This window comes from Pseudorca crassidens, chromosome 20, assembly GCF_039906515.1.
Source record: "Pseudorca crassidens isolate mPseCra1 chromosome 20, mPseCra1.hap1, whole genome shotgun sequence".
NCBI classification, from domain to species: Eukaryota; Metazoa; Chordata; class Mammalia; order Artiodactyla; family Delphinidae; genus Pseudorca; species Pseudorca crassidens.
In genome coordinates this window covers 61030488-61044372 of record NC_090315.1, presented here as the reverse complement: position 1 = coordinate 61044372, position 13885 = coordinate 61030488, and the positions used below count along the sequence as shown (strand labels likewise).

Sequence of the window (13885 nt, the reverse complement as noted above, 5' to 3'; positions counted from 1 at the left end):
GCACGTGTGGCCCTTGCGGTCTGCAGACAGGACTCTGAACTCAAGCCACCTGGTCCGCCAGGCCGCAGCTGGAGTTGGCGCTCATGGCCCGGCTCTAAGTGTGACCAGCTGTCCCCAGGGCCATGGGGTGAGAGCAGCCCAGGAGGCCAGCCAAGGGGTTCTCCCTCCCCCACTGGGCAGCACTTCCTGCTGTCTCGGGCACGAGGATGGGGTACGGGTGGAGCCCCTGGGGTGGGGGGCGGTGGACCAGGGTGTGAGTGCGAGTTCGTGGGTCCGTTGGCAGAGGAACGGTGACTTTGCAGAGGGTGGTGGGCCGTCCAGCACAGCCCCGGGGTCCCCGGCTCATTTGCGAGGTTGAGCTGGGGTGCCCCTGCAGGCCAGCTAGGTGACTGTGTCACGGCGGGATGAGGGCAGGACAGGCACAGCCCTGAAGGGCGGGCTTCCCGCTTGGCCTGTGGCACCAGCCGCCAGGCCCCGCCTGCTCCCGCCTTCTGCACGCAGCCCACTGCCGCTCCTCTCCGGAGGCCGCTGGGCTCTATCTCCCCGGCCCCAGCTGTTGCGGGGTGCTTATCTGGGGGTGCTGGCACGGGGAACCCCGAGGGGGCCGGCTGCCAGCCGGGGTGCCCTCCCGCCAGTGTGCTGGCCTCACCCAGCAGCCCGCCTGCGGGCGCGGTGGGGTAGACTGTCCTCCCCCTGCCACGCAGCGCAGATGGGGGTACTGCCGGGAGTAGTGGTAGTGGCAGCAGCAGACCCTGTGTGACACCCGGAGCCTCTCTTGTCCCTGTCATCCCTCTCCGTCCTGCGGGTGTGGAAGCTGAGGCTCTGAAGAGTCAGGCACCTTGTCCAGGTGACGGGGCCTAAAACCAGTGTAGCCGAGAGGCAAATCCAGCCTCCCAGAGCCTCCCAGCACTGCTTTCCTTAAGGCTGAGAGACACGGGTCCCAGTGAATCCCCTGATTTACTTTAGATTCTGTTTCATTTCAGAGTTTTTTAGAAAGGACACTAGGAAGGATAATAAAGCGTTTGTTTACTCATCAGCTGAAGTCAGTGGACATTAAAGTTTCATCATATGTCTCAGTTCTTCTTTCTATAAAGGAAATGAATATTACAAAGTCCACTTTGTTCTGGGATCCAGCCCATTCCCCTCCCTACTGCAGACGGCCAGCCCGGCCTTGCCTGTCCACTCTCTGACACGGAGCTGAGCTCAAGGAACAATACCCTCTGTCCACAGGGGCTCGGACACCTGCCGGGTGGGCTCCGCTCTGCACAGGCAGGGTGGCACCCTGTGTTCCTGAAGGGGAGGGCCTTGGTTCGGTAGAGGAGGGGCCCTGGGCCTCGGTCCGTCCCGCCCCCAGTGACCACTGCAGGGGGATGGCCCTGGGGCTGGGGCTCTGGGCCAGCCACACCCCCTTCCTGGATCCTCCAGGTCCTTATCTGTGAGGTGGGGAGAGGTGCCCCTGCTCCCCTTGGGGTGCACATCCCAAATGGGGTGAGTCAAACCAGGTGAGTGGTGCAGCGGTAACAGCGAGGGCAGCTGGGCAGGGCTGGCGGCGGGAAGAGCCACCTCCCCGTGTGGCTTGGCCACGGCTCTCCCCACTTCCTGCCTGGCATGAATGGAGGAGTGTGATGCAATCTGTCAGCCTGTTGGCGCATCCGGAAGGGAAGGCCTCAGGGCTGTCACATTCCCCATAATGTGCGACTGTCCTGGAAAAGCCCCCTCCCCGCCTTCCTGTGCCCAGGCTCCCTGGGGCCAGTGATGGGAAGGAACCTGGGCTGCCCTCCAAGGGCCCCTCACCCTGGGTCCCAGCCACGTGGCAGGTCGCACCAGCCTGGATGCCCAGGAGAAGGTAATTCTGCTGTTCAACCTCCTCCCCCGCCCCTGCCCCCGACCTGGCGGTGGGAGATCAGACGGGCCTCAGAGATCTGGGTCTGCCCCTAGCACCGTGTACAGGGGTCCTCTCTGAGCCTCTGTTTCCTCTTCTGTGCTGGGAATGGCAGTGCTGATGTACTTAATACGGGACAGCTGTCTCTGCATTGGTCCCGAGGCCCCGAACTGAGAGTGTGTCCACCCCAGAGCCACACGGCGGAGGCCACTGGTCCTGTTTGTCCCTTGCACACGTCGGCCCCTCATCTGAGCCTGGGCTCAGCTCCTGCTGCCGGAGGTGGCTTCAGTGCTGTGCCAGGGATACCCTGTCCCCCCATTCTCACAGCCTCGTGTAAGTGCCACTACCCTGAGGCAGCTCATGTTGCCGCGAGCCTCTGACAGGTGCCGCCTCGGCCCGGGTCCCCACGAGTGCGGGCCCCTCCAGGTGGCTCTTTGCCTTCGTATCTGGTCTGGGAACATCCGAGGGTTTCAGTTTAGGGGTAGCAGCCAGAAGCAACTGGTTTTGAAAGTTTTCAGCCTGAGCTTCCTGAGGGCTTAGCAAACAGTCGTGGTCAGCCGCCGCGTCGGCCAGGCCTAGGGCAGCAGAGAGAAAGTGATGGGGCGGGGGCGGTATTTGGGTATCAGTTAATTTCTGGAAGAGCTAAGCGTGGGCGGGGTGCAGTGCGGGCCCCCGGCCCTAACCAGAGCTCAGGGGGCCATGTCCTGTTTTCCTCACACCTGAACTGTCAGGTCTCATCTAGTTAAACAGCGTGGATTTATTTCGTTGTGGCCTTTCCCTCACATCGTAAAAGTACACATAATTGATTTAGCTGGGGGAGGAAGCCACGTGGCATCTGCCAGCCCGGGGTTGGTTCTGTCTGGAGCAGAAGCCCGGTCCAGACTTTCTCACCCAGCGCAGCCCTTGGGAAAAGCCGGTGTGTGCGGGGCATGGTGGACAGACGCCCTTCCCTTGGGTCCAGGCTGTGCTGGTTAATGTTCGACCGCCAGCCTGCCGAGAATAAAAGGCCCCATTTGCGCCCCGGCCATCTCCCTGGGTAGCTGGCGTCAGCAGTGGCGTGGGCACTGGAGCGCTGGCCTCACGGAGTGCGTGTTTCCACGTGAGACTCGGCCGAGAGGTAGGAACCACCGAGTAGGAAGGCCCGGGTGTTGAGTGTTGGTTTGTTGCCTTTGTTTTAATCTCATTTTGCTTTGTGGTGAGTTTGCAGAGGGGCTGCTGGCGAGGTCCCTGAACACTGAGCGCTGCCTCCACCTCTGCTCAGGACTTGGAGGGTCTCCCTGGGGTCCTAGGCGGGGCCTGCGTGTGTCGGCGCATTGGGGGAGCCTGGCTTAGCTGCCCGCCCCCCATGTCTCCTCTCCGTCCCCCTGGTGGTGACTGGCATGGAGTTTGGGTCTTTAGTATCTGCTGTGACACCAGCCGCAGAGTTCGTGCTTGTTTGCTATTCTCACCACTGGGAGCCTGGGCTGTGCATCTCCTTCAGCCCCCGTGGACCGCCCCCCCCCCCGGACTTGTCAGGCTGATGCCGCACCCCTTGTGCCCCTGTGGGATCCTACGAGGACCCTCTGAAGAGAGGGTTCCCACCTTGAGAAGTTTGGGTGCCTGTGGGAGAGCCTGACACTTGTGCTGAAGTGTCAGGTGGGAGCAGAAAGGTGACTGAGCACCCCCCCACCCCGAGATGGCAGTGTGGGCGTTCAGCCTGCTCTGAGCCCAGCGCTCTCCTCGAGGGCTCCTGCAGGAGGGACTCAGGTGGCGGTGACGTGTTGAAATTCATTCATTAGGACAAAAAGGCCTTTTTGGCAGCCTGGGGGGCACCTGGGCTCACAGCTGTCTCTCAGCCTGTGACCTCAGGGCTGGGGTTCTCCCCGCCGGCCCCTCTGCCCGTGTTTCCGCGGGACTCACTCGCTGCCCCTGTCTCCACAGTACTGCTCACGGCCGTCAACTGTTACAGCGTGAAGGCCGCCACCCGCGTCCAGGACGCCTTCGCCGCGGCCAAACTCCTGGCGCTGGCCTTGATCATCCTACTCGGCTTCATCCAGATCGGGAAGGGTGAGTGCAGCCCCTGGGCTCTCCCAGCTGTCCCGGGAGGCCCTGCTGAGCCTGGGGGCGTGTGGGGGGAGGGGGAGGGGTCCCCGTCTCTGAGCGCCCGGCCCCAAATCCACCGCCTTAGCTAACGGGTGTCACTGGAGTCGGCGCGTCACGCGGTCCCGGGAGAAGCACTGACACTGAGTTAGGCGGGCTGCACGTCACCTGGCGGGTCGTCCGTCCCAGAGCAGCAGGAGAAACAGGTCTGCCATGCAGAGGCTGCTGTCCTGCCCACACAGGGTGGGCCTGGTGGTGACCGGGGTGGGCGGTGGTTCGTGGGGAGAGCTTGGCGACGCACCTCCTGCATTAGCAGCACGGCCAAGAGGTGCTGTTGCCGGTGCCGCTGGATCTTCCACATGGGAACGTGCCCCCAGCCCCCAGCAGGGTCCCCGTGCCCTGTGGATGGCTGCCCGCCATGCCGACCCCTCCATGATGGGCGCCGATGCAGTGGCGTTTGGTGGCAGTGTGTCTTCCCGCTGGGCCGCGTTCTCGTGAATGTGCCGCAAAGTTTATGCTGTGGGCAGGTGGAGTCTCCCCGTTTCTGGCTACTGAGAGGGATGCTGTCGGGAACATTCTCGAGGGTGTCTCTTGGTGAACGGAGGTACTGGCTTCTCCAGGATGGCTGGATGGCAGGCCCACGCTAGCCTTGTGCGTGGCTGCCACAGATCTGTGGTCACCGTGACGACACAGAGCAGCACCACCCCCACCCCCGTGGCCCCGTGTGTCGGGGAGCGGGGAGACCAGCCTCTGTGTCCCCTGGCTTCCTGGGAGCTCAGGTGCCAGCATCTTCCTAAAGACAAGACTTTGTCTGGAGGACCCCGGCCGGGCTGGGTTCCAGGTACCAGGAGTGCTGACGGGAGCACTAAGGGAGCTGAGGGACTCCCTGCCACTGAGAGCTTATGGGTGGAAACCAGTGGGTAGGAGGAAAAATCCATCCTACGCCCACCAGACGGTCTAGCTGGGGAGCACGTCAATGTCATTGGAAGAGGACTTGCTGGTGCAGGTTTTGCTTGGCTGGTGTGATTAGATACAGGCTGATGAAGAATGTAGGGGGGCCGGAGTCTTGTAAAAACAAATTTCAGCAGGGAGAGCAAAGCGCCTTTGTTCAGCTTGAATACATAACGTGTTTATAATCCTACTGCCATCGGAAACGTCCCCCCCCGAAGCCATTCGTTTCTGAACCTGGGAGGCAGTGCAGTGTCTGCACAATTCCTGTCCGCTGGTTTCCCTCCCAGATGGCTGCCCTCCCTTGCAGAGGACACTTTGTGAAAACAACCCTTTCCCCACGAGGGTCGCCTGACTTACCCCTTGGGCGGCTGCCCCAAGGATCCCATGCTGAATGTTGGCGGAAGGGCCAGGACCCCTCGGGCAGGGGCTCAGCGCAATGGTGCCCAGATTGGCCGCGAGCCACGGTGCATCTGGAGGACATGACCCCCATCTCGCAGACCTGCCCACGCGCCGTCTCTGCCCTTTACCAGTGCCTGGCCCCGCCTGGCCTGCCTGGTGCCCAGAGGGGCCTGGGGGCTGCAGAAGGGGCTGGGGCGTGGAGCCCGGCAGGTCCAGGTTCCAGGCCTCTGTTCCAGGCCTCGTCCTCGTTGCCAGTGAGACTCGTGGGCAGTCCTGCCCGCCTTCCTGTCCTCCTTCACCAGAACTTTCTGAGGCCCCGGGTGTGGCTCTGTGCTGAGACCCAGTTGAGGACTCGGCCCTGCCGTCCAGGGCTCGCGCTGTGTCTGGTGTGCGGACATCAGACATGTGCGCAGGAGACTCGCAGACGGGCAGGCAGGGCTCGGCCCCGATCAGGAAGGCCCTTCTGAGGGCCAGAGGGACGGCTGGATGAAGGCTCAGAGTTGGTGTGACCGGGGCTGGCTCTGCAGGGCCCGGGAGGGGCTCAGGTGGCGCGGAGGCCGGGGGAGGCACGCGTGCGGGGCCTGGCACCACGCGAGGGCTCTGGATCCCCCCCCCGCCTTCTCAGCAGGGGCACTGAAATCAGGCCGGCGTTTCAGAGCCCAGTGGCCATGAAGTGTGGGTGGCGGAGGCTTGGCCAGGGGCGGCCACAGAGAGAAGCAGGCCCGGCGCGTGGGGGGGGAGCCGCGAGGGCCGGGGCTGAGTGGCGGCGGTGGGCAGCGGGGCGCCCCGTGCCCGCTGTGACTTCTGTCGTGGCGGCGGTGGGCAGCGGGGCGCCCCGTGCCCGCTGTGACTTCTGTCGTGGCGGCGGTGGGCAGAGGGGCGCCCCGTGCCCGCTGTGACTTCTGTCGTGGCGGCGGTGGGCAGCGGGGCGCCCCGTGCCCGCTGTGACTTCTGTCGTGGCGGCGGTGGGCAGCGGGGCGCCCCGTGCCCGCTGTGACTTCTGTCGTGGCGGCGGTGGGCAGCGGGGCGCCCCGTGCCCGCTGTGACTTCTGTTGGCCCTTTACCTGCAACACCCAGCAGGCCCACGGCCCGAGGCCAGGCCATTCCGAGGCTGGAGGGCGGGAGTGGGGAAGGCTCGTCCCTTGAGCCCCGGCCCCTCCTGGAGGACACACAATGGGACCGTTGTGGTTTTGCTCGGCTGTGTCCTCCGGTGGGCGGGCCCCCGGCGTCTCCTGGAGCAATTGGAGCAGCTGGTGTCACCCTGCAGGTTAAGGGTGCCCCCTGGGGGAGCTCACGGGAGGGGGAACCGACAGGCCCGGCCCCGGGCCCTGGCCTCCATGGCAGTTCCTGTGAGGTCACCTGGCGCTGAGACGTAGGCCCCCGTGTCCGGGAGACCTGGGCGTGGAGGCTCCTGGCCCCTGTGCTGATCATGTGTGTCTGGGCACTGCCATGGAGTGACCTAGGGCAGGCGTGGCAGGAGTCCACCTGGGCCGAAGGGGATCCTGGCAGTGGGGAGGCCCCGGTGGAGCTGTGAAGGCCAGCGTGCCCCCAGGGCTGGGACGAGGCTGGGAGTCACTTGACAGTGTGTGTTTTAGTTCTTAGGTTAGTGGGCCCCCAGGGCACAGAGCAGTGGTGGCGCAACCCTGCCCGTCTTGTAGCAGGGTCGGGGTCCAGTCACGACCCCACCAGGCCTGTGACGATGGGCACTGTGTGCGGGGACGAGAGCTCCCTCGAGGCACGGTCCGCCCTGCGTCCTGTCCCAGGGTGTGGTGTCCGGAGCTGGTGGGGAAGGCCCTGGGCAGCCCAGCCAGGTGGCCAGAGCACTGGGGGGCAGGGAGGAGACCCTCGTCCTGGGAGGGTCTGGGTCTCAGCAGGGCCCTTCGCTTGCTAGAGCCTTGGTGTCCTCATGTGTGAAGTGGCCACAGCGGCCCCAGGCCTTGGCTGGGGTTCAGTTCTCCCCACGGTCACCTGTGCCCCAGGAGACAGGGGCGGGGCCAAGGGGGAGGGCGGGCCAGTCTGCTCCTCACCCAGTGCCCAGAGCAGCAGGTCGCACGGCAGACATGGGCACCCCTCGGCCACCGCGGGAGGGCTTGGATGCGGGTGTCTCTTTCCTCTGGGTGCTCTTTTTCTTTTTTGTTTTTTTTTTTTCGCAGTACACGGGCCTCTCACTGTTGCGGCCTGTCCCGTTGCAGAGCACAGGCTCCGGACGCACAGGCTCAGCGGCCATGGCTCACGGGCCCAGCCGCTCCGCGGCATGTGGGATCTTCCCGGACCGGGGAACCCACGTGCCCTGCATCGGCAGGCGGACTGTCCACCGCTGCGCCGCCAGGGCAGCCCTCCGGGTGCTCTGATTGTTTTTAGTTGAGACCTTTCCGTCGGCCTGCGTGGCTCTGGGCAGATTCCGAGTCCAGAGTCATCACAGGTGGGAAGTCACATGCTTTGCTTGTGCTGCCCTCGGGGATGAGACCAAAGGCCTGGAAGTTGGCTCTCTCCCTGCCGACCTTGCTCACCCGTGCCCTGGGTGGTCAGCTGCTCGGGGCCGCAGCAGGACGGGGGCGGCAGCCACACAGCCCTGTGCTGGGCACACTTTGTGCCCAGGGGTCTCTGCAGCCTGTGCAGTGCAGAGAGGGTCCTTTGAGGCTTGAAGCTGATCTTGAGGCCCCGGGGCAGCTCCTCCAGGAGTTTAAAAGACGGATGACACCGGAGGCAGACGCTGGCCACGGTGAATGGGCACCGTCACCACCACCCCCGAGGCAGAGCGGAGAATAGGCAGCAGACACTGTGCGCTCAGCCCGGGGTGTGGAGATGGGAAAGAGGGACCCGCAGCAAGCCAGCTGTGGGATGCAGCCTCCCAAGGGTGCCTGGTCTCTGGGTGGAGCAGGAGACCCGCTAAGGGCAGGGGTCCTACAGAGCTGACTCTCAGATGGGGCTCAGTCCCACGGCCAAGCACCTGCTCGCTTGGCCCGTGATGGTGAGGCGGGATCCAAGGCCACGGCTGTGGCATGTCCTGACCATGCCTGTGAAGGCACAGTGGAAACAGGGAGTGTTGTGGGGCAGCCGCAGCACAGGACACAGACCAGGGCCTTAAAACGACAGCAGTTACCCCCTCACAGTCTTGGGGCTGGCAGTCCAAAACCAGGCCGCGCTCCCTCTGGAACCTGGAGGGAGGAGCGTCCTTGCCTCTTGCAGCTCCAGTGGTTCCCGGGCTCGTGGCTGCATCACTCTGCCTCTGTCCTCACGTGGCCCCCGTGTTTCTGTGTCTTATAAGGACGCTCTCGGGGAATTAGGGCCCACCCTCGTCCGCGGTCTCAACCTTGAGATCCTTGCGTTGATTACATCTGCAAAGATCCTTTTCGAGCAGGTCACCTTCTGAGGTTCCAGGGGGACATGAACTTTGGGGGTACCCTGTGCAGTGCGCTCCACCACATACACAACCATTATGTGGAACCCCAGAGGGTTCAGGAGGGACCAGGTGGAAGGTTCCTGCACAGTGGACACCCGCCCACCCTGGTTCGGGGAATGACGTTCTCACAGTCAGCGTCAGCGTCCTAGGAGGAGTGCCCGTGGGCAGAGGCAGGAGGGAGAGCACTGGGCAGGGCGCGACCTGGTCACCCTGAGGCTCTGGCATTTTTCCAGCTTGCCCCCAGCTGCCATCTCCAGGCTGGGCATTGAGAGACTGTGGGTTCCCATGCCCGGGCCCAGGCCAAGCCTTGGTGAGTGTGACGTAAGCCCGGCAGGACCTTGGGGGGACGCAGACACCATGAGGAGCCCTTGTCCTCTGATTCAGAGGGGCTGGCACACCCCCCGGGGCTCCTGGTCCCGTCCCCACGCGCACAGCTCCTGAGAGTGGGGTGCCCTGCGCCCCCGGGTCGAGGGTTGCCATGGCTCTGCCTGCATGACGCAGGGGGCTGGGCTGCTTTCCCTGAAATCGGCTCCCGGGGCCTTGTGAACACCCGCACCCCAGCCACCCTGGTTCCCGAGGCTGCCAGGGAAGCCAGGATGCGGCTCTGCGCTAGCTTCCACCTTCCCGCGGCCCTCCGAGATGGGCAGACCCTATGAAGCGGCCTCGGGGCCTGCCCGCACCGCGGGTGAGCCTGGGGGCGGGACCCACCCCAGGTGGCATCACCTTCTGGGTGAGCAAGTTAGAGGCGGCTTTGAGGCCTGCCGGGAAGCCCCAGAGACGGGGTGGCCCAGGGGACCCACACCCCCAACCCCTGCGGGAGGGCCTGCGCTCCCCCATCTGTCCATCGTGATGACTTTTCTGCCTGCCTGCCTTCTGTGGGCCCCATGAGGACAGAGCTGGAGTGGGGAGCTCGGCGGTCATGGGCGGGGGTAGGGTGTTAACGAGGTCATCCATCCCGTGTCTGGCTGGCATGTGGACCTCTGTGTTTTTAACAAGGGTGGCATCCCGGTTTGGGGTCCGGGGCGGGGGACGGCCGAGCACATGAGCCGTGCACCTGCCAGCACCGTCTGTAGCGGGATTCCCGCCCGGCACTGTCTGCTGTGTTGGCCGTCTCGTCTGCCGGGTATTCGCGTCACCCAGGCTCCACCCACTGGATGACGCCCCCAGCCGTGACAATCCCAAGTGTCTCCCATCACCGTGTCCCCTGGTTGCTGGGGCCGGTGGGTGGCTGAGACCACCGTGCGGGGTCTGGGATCTGCCCTGATCTGCCCTCCCAGGGGGTTTTCTTGTGTGTCCCCTGCGGTGGCCGCCAGGCACCGAGTGGCTGCGGACACACATCATTCCGTGGGGTGTGGCTGCCTCCCTTGCTTCTTCTACTGCTCTGGAGACTACCAGGCAGGTGCTGCGCACGCCCCCCAGCTCTCCAGACCTCTGCAAGCCCCCCTGCTGTGAGGGCTCCAGCCCCAACAGGATGCCCGGGCGGCACGGGCAGGCGGAGCCACTGTCCCCGGGCGGGCGCCCCCGAGCCGTGCCTGTCCTGGGGGTCCCGGGGCCAAGTGCCTTGCAGAGCCAGCAGGCCCGGCGCCCATTCCAAGGCGCCCGTGGAGAGGAGGGCAGAGCTCGGCCAGTGTTTGGTCGGGTGCCCAGCCCGGCTGCGGGTCTGATCCAGGCGGCCCTCCAGCTCAGACGGAGGCTGGACAGACCCAGGAGTTCTGCCGAGGGGGCCCACGTGTGCACCCAATCGGGCGCTGGCTGTCGGCAGGAGGGAGGTGACAGGGAGGGGGCAGCACAGAGGGACTTGCAGTGGCAGATGGGAGCCCAAAGCAGCCACATTCCTGGCGGAGCTCCCCCTCAACCCCCTGCCCCCTGCACCACCGTGCCAGGAGAGAAGCAGGGGGTGTGCTGGCCTCTGTGCACCTGGATGCCCACTTTCCTCCAGGGCATTCGGGTGCTTTGTAGACAGGGAATGAGGCCCCGGATAACCAAGAGAGCTCCCAGCAGGACGGCCCGGCCACACCTGTCCTACCGAGGCCCCCAGTGGAGCCCGTGAGAGTCTTCAGTCTGCGTTTGGGCCAGAGCAGCTAGTATTTTCTTGGGGTTTCAGAGGCTGCAAAGTCGCTCTAAATCCAGGAAATAACCGTTCTGCAGCAGGAATTCCATCCACCGTCTCAGGGCGATGACGCGTTTACGTCAGGACTCCAAGCCGTTAGCGCAGCGCCCCTTGATGAAAACAGAGGCTTCCCAGGCCTCGGGGCTGAAAACGGTGGTTCTGTAACCCCAGCCTGTATTTCAAGCCTTGAATTTATTCTCAGCAAGAGCACAGGCCGTCCTCCTGCATAGCCGTGTCTCTAGCCCACACGTGCACGTGCGTGTATCCGTGGTGCGTGCACATGCACACACGTGTGTACAGTGTCACTAATTCAGATCGTGCTCGAGGTGGGAGCCAGGGTTTTTTTAATAAATTTATTTATTTATTCATCTTTGGCTGCATTGGGTCCTAGTTGTTGCACGCGGGCTTTCTTTTAGCTGTGGCAAGCGGGGGGCTACTCTTTGTTGAGGTGCACAGGTTTCTCATCGCGGTGGCTTCTCTTGTTGTGGAGCATGGGCTCTAGGCGTGCAGGCCTCAGTAGTTGTGGTGCACGGGCTTAGTTGCTCCGCGGCTTCTGGGATCTTCCCGAACCAGGGCTCGAACCCGTGTCCCCTGCACTGGCAGGCGGATTCTTAACCACTGCACCACCAGGGAAGTCCTGGGAGCCAGTTTTAATGGCTGCACCAAGATCTATCTTCCAGCATGTGCGAAAAGCAGTTCCCCTTGAAGCACAAGCAGGAGATTGAAGTATGTCCTGATGGGGAAATGGTGCAGATTGAGGAGAAAATCTCAAGTGCCTTACTTGTAAGGAGCCCTTGCTGTGAAAGGCCTTCAATGTTCCAGAAGTAGTTGCGAGACCCTGAGCGGCAGCAGCAGCACCCTGTAGGGGTGCAGGGTCTTCCGGAGACCTGGGGTCACGGGAGCAGCTGCAGCGTCTGGGAGCGGCTGTCTGCTCAGGAAGCCAGACGCAGGTCCGTGGGCAGGTGGCCTGAGCCTCAGCTTCCCCAACTTGTGGGACAGATGCCCCTCCCCCTCCTCACAGATGTAAAGGAAGGCACATTCCAGAACATGCCATGGGGAGCAGCCAGGCCCTGGGTGCCGTGCTGGGGTGCCCTGTCCTGAGCCGGCTCTGTGCACTGCCCCCGCCCACCAGCCTGCTGACCCCCCTGTGACCAGGCGGTCTCAGGACCCAGGCCTGCAACACAGGTCACGTGTGGGTGGCGGGCTGGGTGAGCTGCCAGGCTCCCTGGAGCCTTTCCTCGTCACGAGACCGCGGCCTCATCTGGGGAGCGGAAGGGACCTCCTGCGTCCTGAGTCCTTCTCCCAGCTCACGCCTAAGCACACCTGCAGGGCAGAGTCCAGGCATCCAGGGCATCTGGACCCAGAAGGGAAGTTGGGGTCCCTCCCCTCCCCCAGCGGCGTTTGCCAGAGGAAATGAGTGCTGCCTTGAAGTGCAGGCTTTGACTGGGTAGGATGACGGCGTTTTATGGGAGCCTCCCTGCCACGGGTCCGCTTTTCAACCTCCTCATACCGTCACCGTGTTGTGTTCCTGGGGTGACCAAGGCCATCGCCCTCGTGGAAGGCATGGCGTCCTCCATCCCCCCGTCCCCCCGTCCCCCGAGGGACCTGCAGATCCTCCAGCCACGGGTGGCAGTGACCCATGTAGCAGCCCCAGGGTCACGTCTCAGCCTGGTCCCTCGGGTCCTGGACCATGTGCTTCTCAGCAGCACGGGGCACAGACCCTCATATCCAGAGCCATGGGGCCTGTGTCACGGCCGCACCCAGAGCCGGGGAGCCAGGAACGAAAACCCCATGGAGTCTGGCCGAGCCCCTGCCCGTGTCTGTCGGCACCTGGCTGGCAGGCTGGTCCCTCCTTATGGAGCGAGTCTTTCTGGGCCTGGGTGTTATGGGGCCATTTCACAGATGGTGTAACAGCCTCAGAAAGGGCCAGACGCTGTCCTAGTAGCCAGGGACCCTTCTAAGGCCCCCACGTTTCACGTCTACCATACTGGGTTGAGTGGTGGCCCCCAAAACATGTCCAACGGAATCGGTGGATGTGGCCTCATTCAGGAAAAGGGTCTCTATAGGTGTAATTAAGGAAAGGATGGAGCTGAGATCGTCCTGGGTGAGGGGGGCCCTAAGTCCAATGACAGGTGTCCTTTCGGGTCACCAGAGGAGCCACAGCAGAGGTGCCGGTGAAGGCGGGGCAGAGGTTGGAGCGATACGGCCACAAGCCCAGGACGCCTGGGGCCATTCAGGGTGGAAATGGTCAGCAGAGAAGCCGACCCCCTGTGTCCAAGAGCCCAGTACGTCCATCTGGGTTAGGGAACAGAGCTGAGCCCACCGTCCCTCACCAGCTGCAGCCCCTCGGGTACAGCCACGTCCCAGGGCGGGTCCAGGTCGTCTTCGGGAGCTCGTGTGCCCAGACGAGAAGCCTGGCTTACGCTTAGCAGCTCTGGGCTCCCAACACTGAGGGGGAGAGTGGAGACGCAGCCCAGGTGCCCTGACTGGGCCGCATCTTGAGATCTGCAGGGAGCGTCCTCTGAGGCGCCCAGCGCCCTGCAGCCCAGGCAAGGCAGACCCACCCCGGTGCCCGCCCGTCCCAGGCATCCTGTCCCACAGGCACAGATGGGCGCTGGGTGTCCGCCCGGCCGGGGGTCTGCAGAGCTGCCCTCCCCATCTCGAGTGGGCGGGGACAGGGGCCTCAGACCTAGCAGAACCGTGCTCACCCTGCCTGCCTGCCCCGGCCCCTGGGAGTCTGGGGGCTCACAGGTGCATTTAATCTGTTGCATTTTTGTCTATTGCTGTATTTTGATCCAGGAACATTTCGGAACTTGTGGCTTGGCCTCCGTGCCACGATTTCTAACCCAGAATCCCTATCTGTCTGTTTGGCCCCTGCCAGGTAACATGTCCAATCTGGACCCCAAGTCCTCGTTTGAAGGCACCAAGGTGGACGTGGGGAACATCGTGCTGGCGCTGTACAGCGGCCTCTTTGCCTACGGGGGATGGTAGGTTCTGGAACATCCAGGCCCTGGGGCACACATGCCAGACCCCAGAGTGTCCAGAAATCCACACCTCTCGG

General features: G+C 63.7%; 1 protein-coding gene across 3 annotated transcripts in view; it reads left to right on the top strand.

Moving 5' to 3' along the window:
* SLC7A5 (solute carrier family 7 member 5) overlaps window positions 1–13885 on the top strand; it is a 33466-nt gene that overhangs the window by 10638 nt on the left and 8943 nt on the right. For all 3 annotated transcript variants that reach the window (XM_067720060.1, XM_067720058.1, XM_067720059.1), the window contains exons 2-3: window positions 3803–3928; window positions 13706–13811. In XM_067720060.1, the coding sequence (XP_067576161.1) occupies window positions 3803–3928; window positions 13706–13811 (232 nt within the window). The remainder of the gene's footprint in view (window positions 1–3802; window positions 3929–13705; window positions 13812–13885) is intronic.